A 23,102-nucleotide genomic window follows, 5' to 3' on the forward strand; every position below is an offset into this window, starting at 1 on the left:
GCCATGGATTAAATACTGTTCCTTCCAAATCTTTGGGGAAAGTGTGTCTCTCTCACATACATACATCTCTATCCTATCAAATACAAAACCTATACTGGTTATAGGTTGTCAAAAGCCTGAGAAGAAACCAATAAATTTGTCCACTTCCAGTTGAAAGCAATGAAGTTAAAACATCTGAAAGGAAAAAAGTGTGAAACTTGATGTTACATGAACAAATTCTAAAGGTACTGTTTGACCTCTATCAAACCAAAATACTTTGCATGACAACCTAAAGCTACTGTTTGACCTTTGTATCAAACCAAATTATTTAGCATAACAATGCCAGATATTCAGAGAACATGCTATAATGTGTCTCATTGTACATTTATGTTGAGCCATTAAAAACCATTGTGTTGCAATGGTTTAAATGCTGGACTATGACTCTAGAGACTAACTAGGGTTTGAATTTCCACTCAGTCATGGAAACATTGGGCAAGTCTCACACTCTCAGTTGCAGACTAAACTTAACAAATCTTGCCAAGGAAACCCACAATAGGGCCTTAGGGTCACCATAATTTGAAAATGCCTTGAAGGCACACAACAACATCAATTTATTGTGATATTCAGGTCCATATTCCTTTATCCAAATATTTCAGAAGATACGATATTTGCCAATAATAAATGGAATGATGAAGTATGTACATATACGCAAGCAAAAGGCAGGCATTATGACAAACTTGAAGAATATGGGAGAAATGCAAGAATTACTAGCAGGATCCCCCATGAATATTTCCTACTGTGACCCTATAGTGTGTCAGAAGATATGCTACCCAAATAACTCCAACAATCATTCTAACTTGCAGGTTACAAAGTATTTTTAGACACTCCATGGGAGAAAAGATGGCAAGGTAGATGTAGATCTTTGGGACCCCCCCCCCCCCCCAATAAGAACTGGTGGAAATAAGCTATCATTGTCATCAAGTGAGAATCAGTAAAGTTTGGTCTTTTTAGGGTATAAAGACAATAAGAACTCAAGACTCAAAGGCATGTAAAGGACATCGTTGGTGGTAGACACTTTTTTGGGGAGACATGGGAGGAAAATCGTCACCCAACCCATATCACGCTCAAGGCAATGTTTATATATACACTACCTTTCCAGAAAGATAAGACATAGATAGCATTCAACTATAGGGTGTAGAAAAATGCAATTCTAGTGCCAGGGTAAAGAGAGATGAAAAATGTTTTTTTTTCCTCCTTTCTTCTGTGCATTAGAGAAAATAATTCTATTTACTACAATATTGCTTTTTGTTGTCATTTTTCCCATTTCTTCTTTGGATTATGATTGTAGTATAATAGAGAAGGGGATGGAGGCTGAAAAAAGCAGGACAGCTTTTCAGATGTACAGTTGCATTCATCTTCATGCTCAAATTTGAGCGGAAGAAGGAGAAAGAGAAAGAATGGGGTTGGGGATGGACCAGATTTTATTTTGCCATTTCCCTTTCATAATTTTTTCTGCGGATGAATTTAGTGACCTCTTTTTGATTTCAATAGAAATGCCTCCTGTTGAAAAGTTAAACTTGACAGACATCATGAAATCCAGTATGGATTTGTCCGATGGATGGCCTAATGAGGAGGAAATGATACGATTTCAGAAGCTGAGGGACAAACTGATCCAAGATGAAAAAGAAGAATATCAGGCCAACAAAATGGTAGCTAACGAATCCATGCCTGCACTAAGGAGAACTAGGACTAAAGAAAGCCTCTCTCAAAAATCATCCATGGTTTCATCCAGGTAATAAAACTTACGATGCAGCTTGTTGTGTTTTCATGTTCTTTATCAAGGATAATATATTAAAACGATAGTACCTCAAAATCCAAAAACCCACGGTACAGTAAATAATAAATAGCAGTCTCTTCTGTCTTCATTGGTTTTTGCATCTTTTGTCAACCTCTTTAATCATTCAGTGCTCTTAGTGTATCAGTCTCTGCCATAGTACTTTCCTTATGAAAAAAGAGTTGTGCCTCTGCCATTACAGGATGTAACCCTACGGTATGGTGAGCTTCTTGAACATGCTTTCTGTCTTGTTGCATCCACTGGTAACTTTGTTATATCTTGACTATATATTCATGGTACGGTAGTTATGTGATTGACTTTGCAAACTGTCAAGTAAGGATAATAGTTAATTTTTGGTTGCAGCAATTACAGATCTCAATTTTAGTACCACTTAAGCCTTTCCTAAGAAATGCTTTGCTTCACTACATTTTTCACTACATTTTTCCTTCTCCTCTTTTTGTCCTGATATGTTTCTTTACATGCATCCCTCCATGCCATCTTCCTCTGTCTCCTGCCTCAATATCTTCAGAACTAGATATCTCCAGGAAATCCTTTCAGTTGAGGAAGCCCAGAGTCTCTGAGAGAGAATTCATGAGTCTTGCAAAAATTGCAGGGAAAGAGATGGAGTTGCTACTCAGCTAAAAATGGATATAGACCTGGTATGGGTTTTTTAAATTGTTATTTTTGTTGTTAACACAAAGTGACTTGCAAACTAAAATTTTAGTAGTGTAATAAAAACATACAACAAATCAAGATAAAGTATCCTAAGGGCCACATACAACTTGCAGTTGCAGATTATGTGGAAAAAAACAACAACAAATATAGTCAGTCCTCCATGTTTTGTATCCATGGAGCCTAGTCTTCTTTCTTCTACGGAGTCAACCATGCATGGCTTGGATAGATTAGATAGATAGATAGATAGATAGATAGATAGATAGATAGATAGATACCTTTATTTTGCAATTACTGGGCTGTACTGAGTTATACTGGGCTATACTGGACCCATAAGGCTTATTGGGTGAGTGGACTTATTAACAAAAGACCCTCCCCAAAAATGTATAGCAGAGTAACTTGTTAGCCGCACAGGTAGCCAAAAGTAACAAAAAGAAGAAAAACACAGACCAATTTTATATCTTAGGAGGCTTTTCTTTATAGCAAAATAATATGGTTGCACTATTTACATAAACAAGGTTTCTATAACACAAATAAAGTTCTTTATACTTCCTTCTTTGCTTCCACGCTGGGCTTCTTTCTCATGCAGATAAACAGCTTTGCTCTCACAGAGCCTCCTCTCAGACCGAACTTACAGAGGAGCTTCACACAGTCACTTTAGCCTTCACACTGTAACTTCACACATGAGGCCATCTCACACTGAGACCTTCTCACACTTCTCAGGACGACACTAGCTTTGTCCCACTAACTCTAACAGACTCCGGCCTACTCACTCTCCTCAGGGCAACACTAGCTTATTTAACCATTTCAGTGCTTGACTCACATTTTTGTAATTAAAAATACCTAGTTAATGTTTAATATTTCTCACAGATTCTGTGAAAAAAATGAATATAGTCAGTCTTCCATGTTTTGTACCCATGGAGCCTAGTCTTCTCTCTTCCACGGATTCAACCAAGCATAGCTTGGAAATATATATATAACCTTTATTTTGCCATTTTATATAAGCATTGCACTCCACTATTATATATAATGGAATTTGAGCATCAACAGATTTTGGCATCCTCGGTAGTTTTTGGGACTAAGCCCCCCAACAGATACTAAGGGTCCACTTTATATGAGCCATTAGTATCCAATGTGTGGGAGTGAAAGCCCTTTGGAGCCTTTTTGAAGCTTAAAATCCATATGTAGTCCATGCTAAGTGTAAGGAGTAGGTGGATGATATGAGTCATATCTGTTATGATTTGATTACACTTTTTATTATATGCATAAAAAAAGAAAAGAGCTCCCAGTGTAACTCTGAGGAATCTCAGCATTCCCCAGGAAGCTGCTTGAAAACACAATACTACACTGATGAATTCTACTAAACATTGACTCCTTATTATTGATTCACAATATAGATTACTGTTTGGATTGCCTGCTTGAATTTTTTAAGATAACATACTTATCTGTTTGACATAACTTTAATCTGTCCATGATTATAGGGCTGTCACTTTTTTCCTTTCCTCTCCTCTTTTAATGGCACTAAGAATAGATAAATAAATGAATAGCAAGTATTTGTAGCATTCCTGGACAGAAATAAGGCTTTTATGTCTGAATGTTGCATAAGTCATATACTTTGCTGCTCTTGACCTGTGGGGGCTGTTCAGCAGTGGAACTCTCTGCCCCGGACTGTGGTGGAGGCTCCTTCTTTGGAGGCTTTTAAGCAGAGGCTGGATGGCCATATGTCGGGGGTGCTTTGAATGCAATTTCCTGCTTCTTAGCGGGGGGTTGGACTAGATGGCCCATGCGGTCTCTTCCAACTCTACTATTCTATGATTCTATGACCTGTGAGGATTAGAAGCACAGGCATGAGAAATGGATTAGAACTCTATATGTGCTATAATTCTTACAAGAATGGCTATGTGGTATGCACAAGAGTGGCTTTGCATTTATGGCACACTTGCCAAGAGAGTTAACTACCAATGAATAAAATTATTTTTAAAAAGGAATAGAATCTGATTGTTACAAACTTTCCCAAATGCTCAAATGCTGCCTTGGTAGTGAATCATATTCTTCCCTCTGGAATCTGAAATGTAGTTGTCAGTGTTTTGTATTATTATTATTATTATTATTATTATTATTACAGTATTTGTTTGTTTTGAAGGTGTCACAGGATTATTTGTTGTTTTTGTTACAAATATTATTGTGTGCCACCATAAAAACCGAAATACTCCTAGCAGCATACAATTTCTACATTAGAGCTTACTTTGATGCTTCAAGAAAACTGAGCTATTGCCTAGGTACATCTATGCCACTAGTGATTGACTCAACTTCAAGATGTCCTAAGACCTTCTGTTGCTTTTGTTGCAATAGACAAACATAGCTATCCCTTCTGAAACCTCATTCATAAAGTGGGATAAAAGGAAGGGGTTTTAAAAATGAGAACAAGGATGTTCACATTAATACTGAATACAAAGGACTATTGAACCATAAAATAGTATCAAATATTAAAAGAGAATGAACTAAACACATGATTTACCACCTCATCACATTGACTAAATTCCACTGAGTGGTACACTTAAAATTTGGAAAGTCCCTGTTCCCATCACATTAGTTTGGCCTCAAGTGTAGGAGAGAGCATTCTTTGCTTAGTTTTAAGTGTGGATGCCAGCAGTCTTTTACAACGTTTCAGGAGGTGGTGGGGAAATGGGTTTTTTGAAATCATCTGGAATTTTGGCGTTTCCTGTAATGTAATGGCATTTGTTGCCCCCAGTTTAAAATGTAGGAGGGGAAGTTGTGGGAGTATCCAGATCTTTGAGATTCAGAAGCTGGATTATATGGCAGTGTAGATGTGGCCCCCACGTATCAGAGGCAAGTGGGAATAATGCAATTGGCCACCTTGATTACCATTGAATAGCCTTGCAACGTCAAAGCCTGACTGCAATTCTGCAATGATGCAAGTATCTTTGGAATTCAGAAGCTGGATTATATGGCAGTGTAGATGGGGGCCCCATGTATCAGAGGCAAATGAGAATAATGCAATTGGCCACCTTGATTAGCATTGAATAGCCTTGCAATGTCAAAGCCTGGCTGCAATTATGCAATGATGCAAGTATCCCCTAGTCATTTGTTTGTTTATGATTATGAAAGTATTATACAGTGCATATGATCTTTGTTCTCAGAGCACATAGAGCTAAGTTGCAGAGTTCATCCCCCTTCCCCCATGCCAGAAATAACACTAAAATACCCAATCCCTCTTTCTTCCTCCCTCCTCTCTTCTTGGCAGCATCCCAAAGGGACAAACTGAGCATGCTCAGAAACTTCTCAGATCTTGCGTTAGTATGGAGGGAGGCTGAAATTTCAAAGAGAGGAGGGTTTCATTCAACAAATAATGTGGGAGGGGGGAGGGGGCGGGGCCTCAGAACTGTAATATGATGAGAAATTAACTCAAAGAATGCTGCTGATACATATTGAGTTGCATAGAAGTGTGATGAGGGTAAGCAATTCTTCCGTTTCATAGGAAAATTGAGCTCTACTCAGCCAAACGTTTTCATCCATTTAATTACCTTAATGCAATGAAGTCCTTAAAAAGGTTTAAAACAATTAAAAGCAGAATTTAAAATATATCACTATGAAAATTACAGTGACCTTCTTCTTCTTCAATCACTCAGTTGTTTCCGACTCTTTGTGAGCTCATGGACCAGTCCACACCAGAGCTCCGTCAGTAGTCTCCGCCCCAGCTCCTTTTTTAAAGCTTATCTAATAAAACTATCTGCCTGTCAACAGAAAGGCATAGAGGTTTTCTTGATGAGAAACTCCTGAGCCTCTAAAAATCCCTCTCTTGTGTCTCTACCAGATAGATGTACCCCTCAGAACTAAAAGAAGGGCCTTGACCCAAAGATCGCAAAGGTCCAAAGGACTTCTGTAGAAGACAGTCCCATATTTCTGTCTGTCCTCCCAGAAAAACAAACTGAACTTGAAACTATTGCAGAAGATCTTGAATACTAATTGCTAGAATGTGCCCTCCCTGTCATGATGAGAGAATGTGAAATAAGTTGTTTTCTTATTTTGAAGCATAGGGTGCACACCACAATCATACACGGGGCACATACCACATTTCAGATGAAAGTAACGGATGGGGGAGATTAATAGGCTTAGAAACTGCTATTGAAAACACTAACTTTTTTCAGATCACTCTGAATTCTTCAAAAGCCAACATTATACTTCAAAGAGGAAAAGAATAATCCTCTATAGTTTGGTGTTGTTGAACTATTAACAGTATGCAAGCAAACTACCTTTTCAACTTGCTCAGGAGGCAAGAATTGTCGCCTACTTTTCTTACAGATGAATAAGGGTTTGTGGAACATTTAAAGGAGACATAATGAGCACATGGGCTGTAGAGTTCATGGTTTTGGACAACAGGATATTTTAGAAAAGGCAGGAGACACCCCAAACACACTGAAGATCACTTGTTTAGCACAGCAATAATTCATGCATATCCTTTTTTTCAGAATCCAGAATATGGCAGCCCTAAAATAATTATTTAGGTTTTGTTATCAGTTTAGTTTTTATTTTTATGTCCGTTATGTCTTTTGACTTTCAAACCCAGGCCAGGATATAGAGCATCAATAACATGTGAATGTGTACTTGTGTTTCTCGTTCAGCATCCCTCCTCTGGTAGTTAACTAACTACTTTTGAAACTCAATATCATTTCAGAAGGCTTTTCCTCATCATATTCCATGATGAGGGTAACACATTGCTAGGAGCAGGTTAAAGGTATTAATAGCATAACCTTCAGTTCAATCCATACAGATGTAATGCATGTTGTTTCATCTATCCACTCATACAGTGCCTCAAGATGGCTAAGAATTAACTTGTTTCTTTATAACTCTCCATCAAAAACATATTTTGAAATATAGGTCACAATTAGAAATTAAATTAATCATCAAGATTCCAAAGAAAGGGGGGGAAAGGATAAGAGGAAGCCAAGAAAACAAAGCAGCATATCATAAGGACCAGTGATGGAAAGTATGCTGATATCACATTTTGATTTGTCTTCTATAGCCAACAACTGTACTTGAAACTCTGGAGGTGATGATGCCAATGGTTACCAATAAGAGCTTCCAGTAAGAATTTAAGTGTGCAAGTGATTATTCATCAGGATTATCTGAAGCAGTATAATATAACACCACCAAATGTTCTTGAAAAGCAAGATTGCTGTTTTGCAGTTGAATCTGAATTGTATCAAAAATCGGGCTTTTGTAATATTCCTTAGAATCTTCTCTCTCCATTGAATTCTCACTTCATCCTTGCTAAAGAGGGAAGTAAAACGAATTAAGCGAGGAGTGTCAGGTCTTCTATCCGAAGGAGAAATGGATCCCACTGGACGTGCCTACAATAGGTCTTTGGATCCTGCCCTAGATATGCAATTCCTGGACAAGCCTGTTTATGGGAATGAGAAAGAAAGTGTAAAAGCAGCTCGGAATATAGCCCAACCTTTCTTGAAAAACAGGAGAGAATGACACTGAAATGTTTTGTGTGGAAAAAAATCAGAATAGAATAGACCAGTCATTCTTAACTTTTTATTTACCTCTGAACATGTCTGTTGTGGCAAGAAAGCACCAAGACTTAACTTAAGAGTTAAAATCCTAAAGTGCATCCAATATTTATTTAAAAGTGCTCAAGGTCTTCAGATTTAGAGAGAAGTACATGTACATACTCCCCTTATAATATTTTATTGGGATGATTCCATACAAAATATAATAATAATAATAATAATAATGCCTCAACAATGAAAAGACTGGTGACACTTTTCACTTACATGATTTGTTATATTGGGTTTAATAGCTGAAATTTGCATTCTGAATTCTGACTATATTTTTTGCAAAGAGTTTCTATACTTATTTTTAAGATAAACAAGTGTGAGCTCTTCTAATTCATACACATTAACTGAAAATGGATCTCTAATCCAATTTTTATTTGTATCAAGAACAGGGCAATATTGATGGAAACTATGCTGCAAATCTTTCAAATGTAAGATAAGTGGTGTGTCCTCAAAGCAAAATGTAGAGACACATGAATTCTTTCTAATAGTTGTTTATTGATATTTCTTACTTTCCTGAAACTCTTTTGAAAAAACATGAGTGATCTTTGGTGCATGTTCTCTATATTTAGAGCTGTATTTGCCATTTTTATAATTGTGTTGGACAATATGTCATAACATAACACACACTGCAGTCGTTGCCTGTCTTCTGAGTCTGTACATGTGAGGCCAATTGACTGCTATTGCCTGCTGTAATGGCAGCACTTTTTAAAATGACTGCAAGAAGCTTAATTTTGCTTTGAATAAGATGCAGCTGATACGTTTCAAATTCAGCCAGCAATCGATTCTGAGGCTCAGCCAAAATGTATTGTTAAAAAATTCAGTAAGAACACTGAAGCCACTTTACCTGGCAATAACAAAAAACTTTTATTTGAAGAAATCACAAAAGTAACACAATAATTTTCAATAATCTAGAATTACCATTCCAAAGTCTGTCCGAACAGCCACTCACACTAGCTGATGACGCCAATGGTCTTCCTTTTGGAAATTAATTTCTTCAAGAATGTTTTCAACACAACTACAGAATTCTGGAAAGCAATTGATATCTGAGAAACATTCCTTCCCATTTTTACTGTAAAACTTCTTAAACGTTTCTTCAAAAGTTTGCAGATCCTCTATAAGAATATCACAAAAATATACCAAGAAACACAGAAATGGGCCTTTCTGAATCTTGAAAATTCCATACATTTCAAGCTTGCTCAAGATATGATTGAAATAATTTCTTTTCCATGTTGAAACCGTCAAAAAGAAATCCTTACTATGTTCTTAATAATGCCTTATAGATCCCATCTTCTTTTCTTTTTCAAATACATTTTCTTTGATTTTAGAGAAGAACGTGTAACCACAGTTTTAAGTGGTGGGAGAATGGAATAAAGTTCTTCTCCAAGCAAATGGAGGATAAGACTAATTGAAATCAATGAAAATTAATCATGATGAAAAGCTTGCTTCTCTTTTCGTTTCGTTTTAAACTCCATCCTAATGTACTCTAGCCAAGTAGTAGACAATGTGGTGGCTGCAGATGCTTAGGACCACAATGTCAATAAGCCCCAAAATGCTGGCTATTAGTAGCCAGTGATCCTTGAAGCTGTAGTCCAAAATGCCTGGGTCATGTTGCCTCCCTCTGGATTGGGAGTGAGCCTTTTCTGACTCATTTTTCTTATGAAGTTTATGTCTTAATTTTCAAATGCCATCGCATTAAAATAGCTCTGTCCAGAATCCTATAAAAAGTCATGCTCATTATTGCCTTGATGACATTTGTGTTATTGCTGCATATGTAGCAGGAAAAAAATCCTAAATGGAACTCTGGAGCAGAGGAGCAGATCTACCACTCCCCACATTGCGGGACAGTGTCACCTGACTCATACATTTTGCAGATTTATATATTTTCTAGACTTGTGCAGTCCAGATAAACAGCAATCCATTTAGGTGTCCTGGATTTCGGTGGGGGTTCCAATCTGTTTTTTGGGAGCCTCCAGAATTTGGGAGGACTGAAATCTGTTTTCGATCCAGAAAGCTGAAAGATTAGTTTTCTATCCAGCCCATTATGGAGGGGACTTCCCAGGCTTCCCTTCCCGTCATTATAGGCATTGTTTGTCCTTATATCCTTAATTAAGACCTGGATTAAAAGTATCGGAGTTAAGATACCACTCTTTGTGTGATTCTTTCCCTTCTGTCTGTAGAGGAGACCTGGGTTTAAGGTTTTGTTAAAGCTGTTTCTTTCTACTCTAGAGGAGACAGGCGCTGCAGGCATGCATTCTCTCCCTGCAGCACACGCACACAGCTTTCCAAGGTATTTTAAGGAGGCTTCCCACTTCCCAGGGAAGGAAGAGCAGTTGACCTAGAGCCAGCCTACCCAGGGCTTCCTTTAAAAAGCCTTCTCTTTTCTCTTGATCTGCACTGCAGGCCGTGCCTGGAGTGGTGCCTTCCCCCCCCCTCACACTTCAGTCTTCTTTCTGCTTTGGGTTTAATGCTTCCTTAAAGCTGTTTCTTCTTTCTACTCTAGAGGAGAGGGAACTAGGTGAGAATTAAGCTTTTCTTTTTGTTTGCTGGAATTATTATTATTTATTATTTTCTTTTAGAAGTATATTTTCTGAAGGAGAGGAGGGGAGGAGAAAAATAAGCTTAAAAAGTGACTCTCTAAGTCCCCAAATATGCGCACCCCACCCACTCATCTCCCAGTCATTCCCAACTCCCAGTTAGTCCTGCTAAATAAAAAGAATCAAGGAAATTAAGGAAAATAAAGGAAAATCAAAAAGATTCAAGAGAGAGACCAAGTCAGAAGCCAAGCCAAAAAATAAAACTGAGAGTGAGCGGCAAGGCAATTGGCCCAACAGGCAGGGCTCACAGGGAAATCCGCATGATGCTGAATGGGGAGGAGGAGCCATTATCAGCTGCCACATGGTCCTGTTCCGTATTTAAAATCTTGACAGCTGGGCCCTTGCCGTTACATTCATCCGAAAAGCCAGACAAGCTGGATTGGCTGAAGGGAACCAATAGCTCTGAATCCATGCACAAGCTTAATATTTTCAGTCCCCAAAATGATAGCAATAGCTGGCAGATGGTGAAGAGATAGTGCACATGTATCAGCTCCACGCTTGCTCTAACGGATTAATATCAAAATAAAAGCTGATTCTTTCCCGCCCAAAGCATTCCTTGTTTTTTGGCAATATGTCTACTACCACCATAAGGAGAACCTGTGGCAGAAGCTATTGGCCCACCTAGATGTATGGTGGAAACCTTTGCTTTCTCGGTGACAATTATTCTTGCGGAAATAGACTGGCAGAGGAGCACCCAGGCTCCATCCTAGACTCCTCCAGCCATTAACATCTGAGAGTTAGAATTCCACTTTTAGATCTTAATGAAATCATACCAAGAAGTCAATTGTTGCTTTTTTTCCCCTTGGAAAACAATAAACTGACTTAGATCTAAACCAAACATAAACTGCCCTATGAAAATAGTTAAGAATGCATTAATCATTTTATCTGAAGTGCCAGGCATTATGAAGAGAGGAGACTAGTTTCCTTTTTATAAAAAGGAGTAGACATTAAATAGGCCTCTTCTTCTCCAGCTGTGTGTTTGTGTGTATGTGTCTCCCAAGTCATTAGTCAATTTATGGTGACGTCAAGAATTACATAGTGTTTCTTGGGCAAGGAATTCTCAGAGGTGGTTTTGCTACTTCCTTCCTCTGAAATATAACATAAAGCACCTGATATTCATTAGCTGTCTCCAATCCAAGTACAAACTAGGGCTGGCCCTGCAAGATTAGAGAGGATTTGGTGCCTTTAAGGTATTTGTACATTACTCTGTACTCTCCAGCTGCTGCTGTTAAAACATTTGTTTACCTGGGACTTTACTGCAACATTGAATTGACTGTACCAAAACATTCATTTCAAAAGGGTCAAGAAGAATATGTTTCCTGCAGTTTCATCTTATGATATGATAGTTCATAAAAAGAGGGCTGAAGAGTACAGGTTAGCAGCACTAAAGGAAATGAAGGAGAAAGAGGCTTCCATGGAACAGAGGCAAAAGCAAGTACTGTTTTTTTATTTTTATTGCGATTGCTTTTGTAAATGTTGTTTGTGTTGACTCATGTTCAACTAAGACTTCTTTAATAGAATCCTAGAGTTGGAAGGGACCTCTAAAGACTATCTAGTCCAACCCCCTTCATTCTGCCTTCATGCAGAGAAAGCACAATCAAAGCACCCATGACAGATCAGATAATGGCCATCCAGATTTAATAATAATAATAATAATAATAATTCAAAGACTCTGGCAGAAACCAGTACAGGTGGTCCCAGTGGTGATTGGCACATTGGCCAAAAAATCTCAGCTGGCATTTGGAAACAATAGGCATTGACAAAATTATTATCTGCCAACTGCAAAAGGCAACCCTACTAGGATCTGCTCGCATCATCCGAAAATACATCACACGGTCCTAGACACTTGGGAAGTGTTCGACTTGTAATTTTGTGATATGAAATCCGGCATATCTATCTTGTTGGCTGTGTCATACAATAAAATAATAATAATAATAATAATAATAGAATTGGAAGAGATCCCATGGGCCATCTAGTCCAACCCCCTTATTCCTGCATGCAGAAAAAGCATAAAGCATCCCCAACAGATGGCTGTCCATATATTAATAATAGAGTTGGAAGGGACCTCTAAAGACCGTCTAGTCCAAGGACCTTCTGACTTCATGCAACAAAAGCACAATCAAACCACCCCTGACAGATGGCCACCCAGCTTCAATAATAACACAAAGAATAAAAGTTGGAAGAGTCCCTTTGGGCCATTTAGTCTAACCCCTTCTGCCTTTGTACAGCATAAACACAATCGAGCATCCCTGACAAATGGCCACCCAGCCACAACAATAACACTAAGAAAAAAAGTTGGTAGAGACCCTTTGGGCCATCTAGTCTAACCGCCTTCTGCCTTTGTACAGCAAAAACATAATCATAGCACCCGACAGATAGCACCCAGCTTCAATAATAATAATAATAATAATAATAATAATAATAACAACACTAATAATAACAATAATAATAATAATAATAATAATAATAATAATAATAATAATAATTTGAAGGTATCCCTTGGGCAATCTAGTCCAACCCCATTCTGCCTTTGTACAGCATAAACACAATTAAAGTGCCCCTGACTGATGGCCACCCAGCCTCAATAATAATAATACTAACACTAATACTAATACTAACATGAATAATAATAATAATAATAATAATAATAATAATAATAATAATAATTGGAAGGGATCCCTTGAGCCATCTAGTCCAAACCTCCCCTGGGCGAGGGAGGAGGAGGGAGAGGTGCACGCCTTTCCCTCCTCCCTTGCCCTGCGCACACCTATCTCGGCAGCAGCTGTGGTGGAGGGAGCCACGGCAGCAAGATTTGTCCCCGCTGCCGCGGCACACATGGGGCAAGGGAAGAGCATGGACAGGCGTGCACCTTTCCCTCCTCCCTCGCCTCACGCACGCATTCCCCAGCAGCAGCGAGGAGAGGGAGGGGAAAGGTGTGCACCTTCCTCAGCGGTGGCAGTGGGGGCAGGGTTTGTCAGCGCCCTTGCTCCCTTCCGGGCTCAGAGGAGGGAAAGCTGCGTGGGGTGCGAGGGAGGAGAGGGTACTGGCAGGAAGGTGTGGGGAAAGGGCTCTTTTTTCAGCCCCATGCCTTCCTGCCAGGACTCTTACCCGAGTATAAACTGAAGGGAGTTTTTCAGCCTAAAAAACGGGCTGAAAAACCCGGCTTATACTTGAGTATATACGGTATATTTGTACTCACTGAATTCCATAAGCATACTGTATCAATTGAAGTTCTAAACAGCAACATGCATCCACCTCCACTGAAGTCTGATGCAAAACATACATCTGCTTCCATTGAAGATCAAACACATACTGAATACAAAATGGAGTCCTGAATCTGAACATGCTCAGTACAATAACATGTCTATAACCCCTCCTACACCAAAGAGGTACAAACTGGCAAATCGACAGGTTAGAAAATATATATATTAACAAATAAATAGTGAAGGACTTAGGAGGTTGCTATTTCCATCAAAAGCAGCAAATGATAAGAAAAGTTAAGTGTTGGAGGTGGTATCTGTCTGATAAGCAACCTGCCCTGAAGCCCTGAAAGTTGCTCATTGCCTCTAGGTGGTGGAGAATGTTTTCCATTAACAATGTGAAAGAAAAGTTTGACTCAAAGCTGGTTTTTGTATATCATGTGGTAAAGAGCATTTATGAAATAAAATGTTTTGGGGACATGCCCTAATTCTATATATGTTCACTCAATTATCAATAAGTTCAGTAATTGTTTATTTGGGACTTTAATACTATAGAACTTACTTCTGAATAGATGTATATAGTATGACACTGTTAATATCTTGCCATGTCCTTGATCTGCACATAATCTTGTGCAGATGAGACCAATGTGTAAAAATAATTTTAATAGCAAGAGATCCCAGTCTGTCATTTTATGATGAGTAGTACTAGCTAAATCCTGTCGGCCATTGCACAGACACGAGAGAGGGCCTTTTCAGTGGCTGTCCATAGACTTCTGGAACTCCCTTTCCATTGAGACAGAATGGCTCTCTCTCTGTTCTGATAGCAGACTATACCTTTTTGTGCAGATAAGCTTTTAAAACAAAGTTTTAAGAGAATGGTCTGAGGGTGCTATATTGTTTTAGGCAGAACTATTTTAATAGTTTATTTAATTTTTTAAATTTACATTTTAATTGATTGTTTTAACACAGAAAGTGATGGAAGATTTTTTTAAAAGAAAAAACTCTGGACCTCCCCACTGACAAAATGCATCCATGCCTCTAGAAGGCACTTGAGGGACAAAACTGGTTTAATTTTCAGAAGTGCCACCCTGCAATGCAGCTCCTAGATCCAACAGCTGCTCATTTTGTACCATGAGAACAAAAATGGCTCTCTGATTTGTTTTAAAGCCTTGTTTCATGCTTTGTTTGCTGCACAAATATGCACCAGTACTTAGGGCACTTAGGTCCCATCTTCACTGTCATATATTCCAGTTTCTGATCCAAGATTATCTGCTTTGAACTGGATTATATGGCAGTGTAGACCCATATAATCCAGTTCAAAGGAGACAATTTGGATCAAATACTAGATTATATGGCAATGTAGATTCAGCCTTAGGAAGAGCCAGTAAGCGTCAGATTTTCCACTCTAATCCAGCCTTCTTCTCCATAGTCTCTCTAGCAGTTCTCGGACATTGTACAGGATTCTTCTTCCAATCTTATCCTAGCCAAATAAACTCTAGATCATCTTATTAGAATTATAGAAAATGGTTTGTTTTATTTGTTTCCAAACTACCTATCTAGGGTTAAACGAGGCATGTAATTAGGACCTCTCACTGTTATTGCTTTACTAATTAGCAGATCCCTGAGGCTTCCATGAATCCCAAGGAAATGATATTCTCAGAGACAGAAGATATTTAACCCTTTCTGCCAGCTATGAAATCTATGGGGAGTTGGTACAAAAAGATATTATTCTTCTCTCCATTCCCTACAAATTAACAATAGTTGGGAGGAGTAAAGTTTCACCCAGGTCTCATGACAGATGAAAACTTGAGAGTTCTAAAACATGTAGAACAAAACAAAAAATAGAAGAAAGGAAATCTATGTGTATCTTAACTGTGCCAAGACATATTTTAAAATATTTAAGCAAATCATTTGGAAATGTCCTAATGATGACCATTATTTGTGTGGTGGTTATATCAGCTACTAAGGCATATTCTCATTTTGCTGTGACTTAGAATCGTATTTAGATATGATGTATATTATCTATATGCTAATACAGATAAATTGTATGTGATCCAAACAAATTGTCTTGTTAACTGAAATGTTTCAGGGCCTCTACCACAATCATGTTGGTTTCAGTATGCAACGCTAAAATCTCAGTAGCACTTAGCAGCATCTCCTTCATAAAATAATATCTGAAAACTTTAAAACATATTTTAGAGATAAAGAAGTGCTTCAAAAATGGAGAAAACAGACCAAGAAGATGAGAGAGAGAAAGAGAATGTTGTACAAACCAGAAAAAGGAAACATGGGGGTAAGTAACAGCAGACAGCGGTGTCCTGTAGAGACCTAAGATTGCTTTTTATCTCTGATCTAACATTCATTGCAACAGCAATCTAACTATCCCATATATCTCTTCAGTTGTTTCCTTGTGATGCTCTCTTCCTTCTTTTAACTTCATTAGTCCTCTTGAGGTCCCATCTTCAACTACTAGGTCCCACAGAAATTTGTGCCCTATAACATCTTACCTTTGGCAAACACTCTTTACCAAAATCTTATTCCAAAGTCTCTTGTTCTAGCAATCAGAGTATAGAGTTGTGTAGCTGTGTCTGAGGGTGCTTCCAGACAGTGCCAAAAATCTGTGTTTTAAATCCCAGGACCTGACTTCAGGTCCTCACACAGACCTGTTAGTCCCGGGATTGGGTCCCCCACTGTCCTCACAGGCTTCCTCTGTATTGGATGAGGGAGACATCCAGCTGAATATATATTTTTATTCATTCCGTTATGTGCTGAACTGTATGTGCACATATGCAAATATTTTAATATAAATATAAGCAGATTTGCATGAGGTCCAAAACATAATGGAGGGAATTTAAAAAACTTCCCCCGTATCTCTTCCCCCAATATTTAATTCAACCTCTGTATAAGATTATACAGTTTAAAAGAAAGTGTTTCAGAGAGTTCTAATTGCTTTCCACTTGTGCTTCCCTTTAGCCACTTGTGTGTCCGTTTGACAACCCGATCAGCTGATCAGCTGTTTTGGGATTTTTAAAAGCGCACATGCACAGGAGCAGTCTACATGGGGGAAGGGAAGGAAAACACATGTTTTGCATGACTGCAGGGATATACAATGATGCAAATATGTGCTTTTTTGGCTGGAATTGGGATATAAGCAGACCTTTTTAACACATGTTTTTCATCTGTATCTGTGAATCAGCACGGATTTAGCTACCTTGCACCTCCCCATTAACCTGGTAACTTCCACACTTTAGGGCCTGTGTAGAAAGGCCCTGAGAGAGAAGTTCATTGATTGACTGGGGTACTCAAATCCCAACTGGGACTCTTCTATCAGAGCTGAAACCCCACAGAAATGCTACCACTACTTAGTCATTTATTGTTTCACTGTGTAGTATTAAATAATTTGATGTGTGTATATATCTCACAATACTACTGTGATCCTATCCTATCAACTCCTTTGGGCTACACACAAATCTACAATTTGTCAAAATATACAGTCCTGTGCTTTTCTTTTCCATTTCTACCTGAATAGCTTAACTGTTGGTTCGTCCCATCAAATACGAGGTCTGTCCAAGGGCCGCTTGTCGTCTCTTGGTATCCAGCTCGTTAGTCGACATGTCAATCGGTTGTCTTTTGTTCGTGCTATATGCCCTGCCCATCTTCTTTTTGCCTCATAGATTTCATTGACCATGTCACAATAAAGAGAGCTCTTTGTTGCTGACTTCATCTCTTGTTGTCATGCCACGCATCCTTCTTTCCATTGCTCTCTGAGTCATCACCAGTTCCCCCACTCGATTAACTTAGTTGTTGCCTATGTTTCAGAGGTGTATAACATTGCTGGTAAAACTTTAGTGTTGAAGATATCTACTCTGACCTTCATTGTTAGCTTATCATCTGTTAGCACTGTCCGGTTTCAATTAAAAGCTGTCCAAGCCACCTTGCGTCCTCTTGCCCATTCACCAAATTATTCGACTGTACATACTCAGTCACTTCCTCAATTTCCTCTCCATTTATAATGCTGTAACCCTGGACACACTGCTGATTTTTCATCCATTTTGTTTTCTTCAAGTTCATTTCCAGTCCTACTGATTTTGTGAGCTGAGCTAGTTGTTGGAGATCATGTTGTAAATCTTCCGGATTTTTGTTCAAAAGAACAAAACTGTCTGTGAAGAGATAAGAAAGTTATTCACCATCAATTGAAATCCTGCCTTTAAATTACATTTTTCAGAAGAGGCTTTCCAAAGTTGTCACAAACAGTTTTATTCTGATATGACATACTTCTGACAACAATTTTATATCTGTTGTGCACCCTGTATTGATGCTTTTTATGATGTTCACATATGTTGGATTTACACCGGTTTGGTGCAGAGGGTTAAGGATAGCATTTATTTCAACTGAATCGAAGGCCTTTCGGTAATCAACAAAAGCAAGAACTCAATATTCTCTGCTTTTTTCCAGTAGCTGTTTGATTGCAAGGATATGATTGAGGGTGGAGTAGCCGTATCTGAAGCCCACTTGTTCTCTGTTGATTTTCACATCTTGAGATATTCTTTGTAGCACAATCCTTGTGAACAGTTGAGAGAAGAGTATAATAGGGTGATAGTTGCTAAGGTTTTCTTTGTCTCCTTTCTTCATTAGAAGTATAGTTTCAGACGCTGTCAAATCTTTAGGTAAGATGGCACTTCTCAAGTACTCTTTAAAACATTCTGCGATCACCTTTTGAAGATTGTAACATCCCGCCTTTAGGTGTTCTGTTCTTATTCCGTCCTTTCCTGGGCATTTATCTGGCTTTATTTTACTTACGGCCACATCTAGCTCACTCTTCTGGGATTTCTTGTGATTTGAAACATGTGATTTGACTTTGGCTACCTGCACTTTGGAATCATATAAGTTGTTATTGAAGTCTTCACGTAGCTGTTTCATTTCCAATCTATTTGTTATTTGCATTCCGTTTTAATTTTTTAGTGCAATTGGTAGCTTTTTCTTCATTTGCAGCTGCTTTTCCTCTTTTTAAAGACTCTCTGCAGCCTCTCTTAATTGTGTAATCTGATATTCATCATAGTCTGCCTGTAGGCTCTTTTGAATTTCATTGCAAAGTTGTTTGTACTCCTCCTCTTTTGCTTTGCCATCTGCTATTCGCTGAACTCTGACTGCCATTAAGTATTTTCTGCCATGTCTGATTCTTCTAATCTTTGTTGGAGGAATGGATTTGCTTCAAAGATCAATCGCTTTTTTAACTTTTCCCACAAACATTTCATAATCTTTGTTGACATTGGCACTTCCAATCGAGAAATTGATTGCTTCTGCAAATAAACAGCAATAACACAGTAGTTCAGGCAGTTCAAATATTACCAGAACTAGTGTGATACTGGTGTTTATTTGTAGACATGTAAGAGGGAGACTGAGCAAAGTGACTTAGTGGTCTGAGTGTTGAACTGTACAGGTTTAATGTAACTATGGGATCACAGGAGATGTAGATTTGTAAGATTTTTAACCCTCTCTGCCAAAGAGTTCTGGTAACTCACCAAACTACAAATCCCAAGATTCTATAGCATTGAGCCATGACAGTTAAAGTGGTGTTAAACTGCATTAATTGTATGGTGTAAATACATTCTGTGTCTCTGGAGACCAGGTTTCAAATTTCAACTGATCCATGGAAACCGACAGAGTAACCCTGGGTAGGTCACATATTCTGAGCCTCAAAAAGCCCTGTGATAAGTTTGCCAAAGTTCAACACAATTTGAAAGCACAGAACAACAACAACGGTAATGAATAAGTAAAACTAAGATTAAACATCCAGCAAAATCAGCAGCCAATCTTCAGAATCCCAGAGTGGCAGCACACTTCAGGTATCATTCAGCCTTCACATTCTCCTTTTTTTCTTTCCTTTATTGAGCTACCTCTCCCCCCCCCCCCCCACCCCCCAAAAAAACATCCCCAGGATATATCTCCAAGTGGTGATTACCAGATAGGCAGAGTTAGTCAAAGAATGTGACAGGAAAGCATAGAAGGAGACAAAGAATGGTGGGCCAGGTAGTATCTTTTGGCATATCCTACCACAGAGGTGTTGAGCCTAAAGAACACTATGTGTTCCTCCTTTCACTCTCTAAATGAAAGATTTATAAATTAAATAAATAAAATGTTGTTCAAATATTATGTCATTGAAAAAACCAGACTACAGCTATGTGTAACCCAACTGCTTGGGCTGACTCTTCTCTGCAAAGTGGCACTGGGGCGGTGGGACGATTTGCAGCAGAGAAACTGTGCATAAAAGGAGCAGACCTCAGAAAAGTGATCTTTCTGGTTATAATTCCTAGAATCTCTCAGCCGGCAATGCCAAAATTCTGGAAATTACAGTCCAAAAAAGTACAATGTCCAAGCTGTGCAAAATATGCTTATAATTCCACTCAGCTGGCACTTTGCTTTTCAGTTCTCTCCTTCCCTCATTTATTTGTCCTTCAGCTGAAGTTCCAGACCAGTATTTGTGGCTAAACACAGAGCCAGTATCATGTTTCTGAGTGCTGGAAGGCCAGGGTTCAAATCCTCACTCAGCCATGGAAATCGTCTGGGAAAGTCACACTGTCTCAGAGTAAATGGGAAAAGTGCAACAAAAAAAATCCCTATGATAGTGTCACTGGAAGTCAGAGTAAACTTGGAGGCAATTAACAACAAGAGACCTCAGAAAGAGAAGGAGAAAGCATTTCTAATTTTAACATTCATCAGTTGAAAAATGTTTAAAACATGTTAGCCTTTTCAAGAAACATAGAAGTTAAGAGCTCAGCAAAGTTTCCACAGATCGGGAAACTTGGGTAACCTATAAGCCTGACCCTCTTGTTTCCATTGGCTGTCTTTAAGTCCTAGTATCACTTCCGTATCATGAATAATTTCTGTGAACTCCAAAACAGTGTAGTTCACATATGTGCATTCTATTGTTCCTAGGGTCTGGGTTCAGAACTTTAGGACATGGAAAAAAAACTTTCAGAACCTTGTCTCTTCATTTTTTTCCTCCATGGGGTCATCAATTTTTCAGCATCCAGAGAACAATATAATCATATTTTATGATATAATGAAAGGAGTCTATGGCTGGAAGTTGTTGTTGTGTGCCTTAAAGTATCATGGGATTTCCTTAGAAAGATTTGCTCAAAGGCAATTTGCCTTTGCTTTCCTCTGAGACTAAGACCCCTTCTTCACTGCCATATAAAATCCAGATTATCTGCTTTGAACTAGATTATATGGCAGTGTAGACTTATATAATCCAGTTCAAAGCAGATAATATGGATTACTGATTTTGATAATATAGATTATATGGCAGTGCAGAAGGGGCCTGAGAGAGTGTGACTTTTCGGGGGTCACCTGATGGGTTTTGATAGCTTAGCATCAAACCAGGATCCTACACAGATCAACAGCCTTAAAACCCACATAGATACACACACATACATTAGAACATCTTAGTGATTGTCACCCACCACCAGCCTTTTGGAGGAAGCAGGCACAAATATAAGTAAATACTTACACTAGCGATTCATGGTGCAGTCAGTAGCCATGTGTGCTGTAGGTGTCGAAACATCCGGCACATAGCTATTTAAAAGCTGTGGCTGCTCAGGCTGTTTGGAGGTGTTGAAACAGAAGGGCTTTCATTTAAAATAGGACTTAGGTTTTGCTTCTGCCAGATTGGTGCCCATGTAGGTTGGTTATTACAATGAATTCAGGAGAGGGAGAAAATATGTTATCTTGGTCCTAGGAGAGAGAGAGAAAGATGCCTCTTTTGGTAAGTAGGCTCTATAAATACAGTTAGTTCCACAATATTGCTTTAGATTGTATTTCTTTAAAACTCCAAGTACAGTTGGCCCTCCGTTTTGCTGGATTCTGCATCCAGATTCTGCCATCCATGGCTTCAAAACAATTTTTAAAAATCCTCAAAAGCAAACCTTGATGGTGCTGTTTATATAAGAGACACCATTTTACTACATAATTTATTATAATGGGACCTGAGCATCCATAGATTTTGGTATCCATAGATTTTGGATTATGATCATGTTCATGTTTTTGAGCTTTTGGATATAATTCTAGTTTAAGTGCAACATCACTTGGATTACAGTTTCTTGCTTTTGTCTTAAGTGATTTTTGGAATTCCTATTCAGAATTGGCCATTACTTTCTGTTAAGCCTCTAGAAATCTAGCTCATAGATGTATTTTGAAATTGTTTTTATAGTAGTTACTCCTTTCTTAATAAACTTACTATTCTTGTTCATCTGTGTGGCGTTTGGGTGAAAAAGGGATCAAGTAGGCAGCTGAGCTGCAACGCATACATACATACATACATACATACAGTATTTCCTCTGAAATATAACCTACAACGCCTGGGATTCCTTGGTGGACTTGCATCCCTGCTTAGGTTTCAAGATTAGACAGAATCAAGTGCCTTTAGGCTATTTAGGTTAATATTCATCAATTACAATAGGGTTTTATATCCTCTTTCTGTCACAATGAATTCTGAAACTGTTCAGTCTTGCAGTCTTTTAATCTTCCATATACTTAGGGTTTATCATAGGCTTTTTTCGTGCACATCTCATACCCACGCGTCTTCTAATGAGCAACCCTTTCCTCTTTCATGATATTTCAGTAAGAAGAATTTATTTGTGTGATAAAAAAATACAGCCATATACCTTGCTATTTTCTTAGGTAGACTGCTACTTACTTATTTGTACAGTCTCTACATTTTATAGCTAGTTCCCCACCTAGACTGGCTTACACAGCAACTAACTGTCTAAATTCATATCAGTGCATAAGATAATTATTAAGGATTATATTAGTAATTCAGTTCAGTTCTGGTTCTTACCAGTAAATGGAAGGGAAAGAAGGCTCTAGAGATGAATTTAGAAGTTGTCTAGTGACCATCAGGGCATCCCACAGAAACTGACCCCTTCTTAAGATTGGAATCTTAAGGCCTTTGGCAGTTGGGAAGATAGATCGCATTCTAGGCACTTCTTTCATTGATCTCACAAAATTTACACCTGCTTGTTAATGAAGGCCTGCATTTCTTGAAAATAATGGCCACTCTCTTCAATTAATCAAATAGAAACAAATAGGTTATTCTGGGTTTTTTTAATGGATACCAAACAAAAGGTTTGTACCTCAAATCAAAACTCTTAAGTAAGTAAGTATAGCATATTAGAATGCCACTAGTGTCAATATATATACTGCATTTAAATGGATAATGGCTTGCGTTAGTCATGCTGTT

At 38.4% G+C, this 23,102-nt stretch overlaps 1 protein-coding gene and 1 long non-coding RNA gene across 4 annotated transcripts in view; one reads left to right on the forward strand and one right to left on the reverse strand.

Moving 5' to 3' along the window:
- The window catches only part of lrrc27 (leucine rich repeat containing 27), a 60,664-nt gene that overhangs the window by 24,789 nt on the left and 12,773 nt on the right, over nt 1–23,102 (forward strand). For 2 of the 3 annotated variants that reach the window (XM_062976104.1, XM_062976105.1), the window contains 3 exons: nt 1,531–1,771; nt 11,964–12,095; nt 16,064–16,157. In XM_062976104.1, the coding sequence (XP_062832174.1) occupies nt 1,531–1,771; nt 11,964–12,095; nt 16,064–16,157 (467 nt within the window). The remainder of the gene's footprint in view (nt 1–1,530; nt 1,772–11,963; nt 12,096–16,063; nt 16,158–23,102) is intronic. The other variant, XM_062976106.1, reaches the window with a different exon arrangement.
- On the reverse strand, nt 16,153–22,899 carry LOC134297727 (uncharacterized). The gene is made up of 3 exons (XR_010004588.1): nt 22,701–22,899; nt 21,375–21,598; nt 16,153–18,024 (listed from the first exon to the last, which is right to left on the reverse strand). It is a non-coding gene; the product is annotated as an uncharacterized LOC134297727 (long non-coding RNA).

The sequence above is a fragment of the Anolis carolinensis genome, chromosome 3 (genome assembly GCF_035594765.1).
Source record: "Anolis carolinensis isolate JA03-04 chromosome 3, rAnoCar3.1.pri, whole genome shotgun sequence".
In the NCBI taxonomy this organism is placed as follows: domain Eukaryota; kingdom Metazoa; phylum Chordata; class Lepidosauria; order Squamata; family Dactyloidae; genus Anolis; species Anolis carolinensis.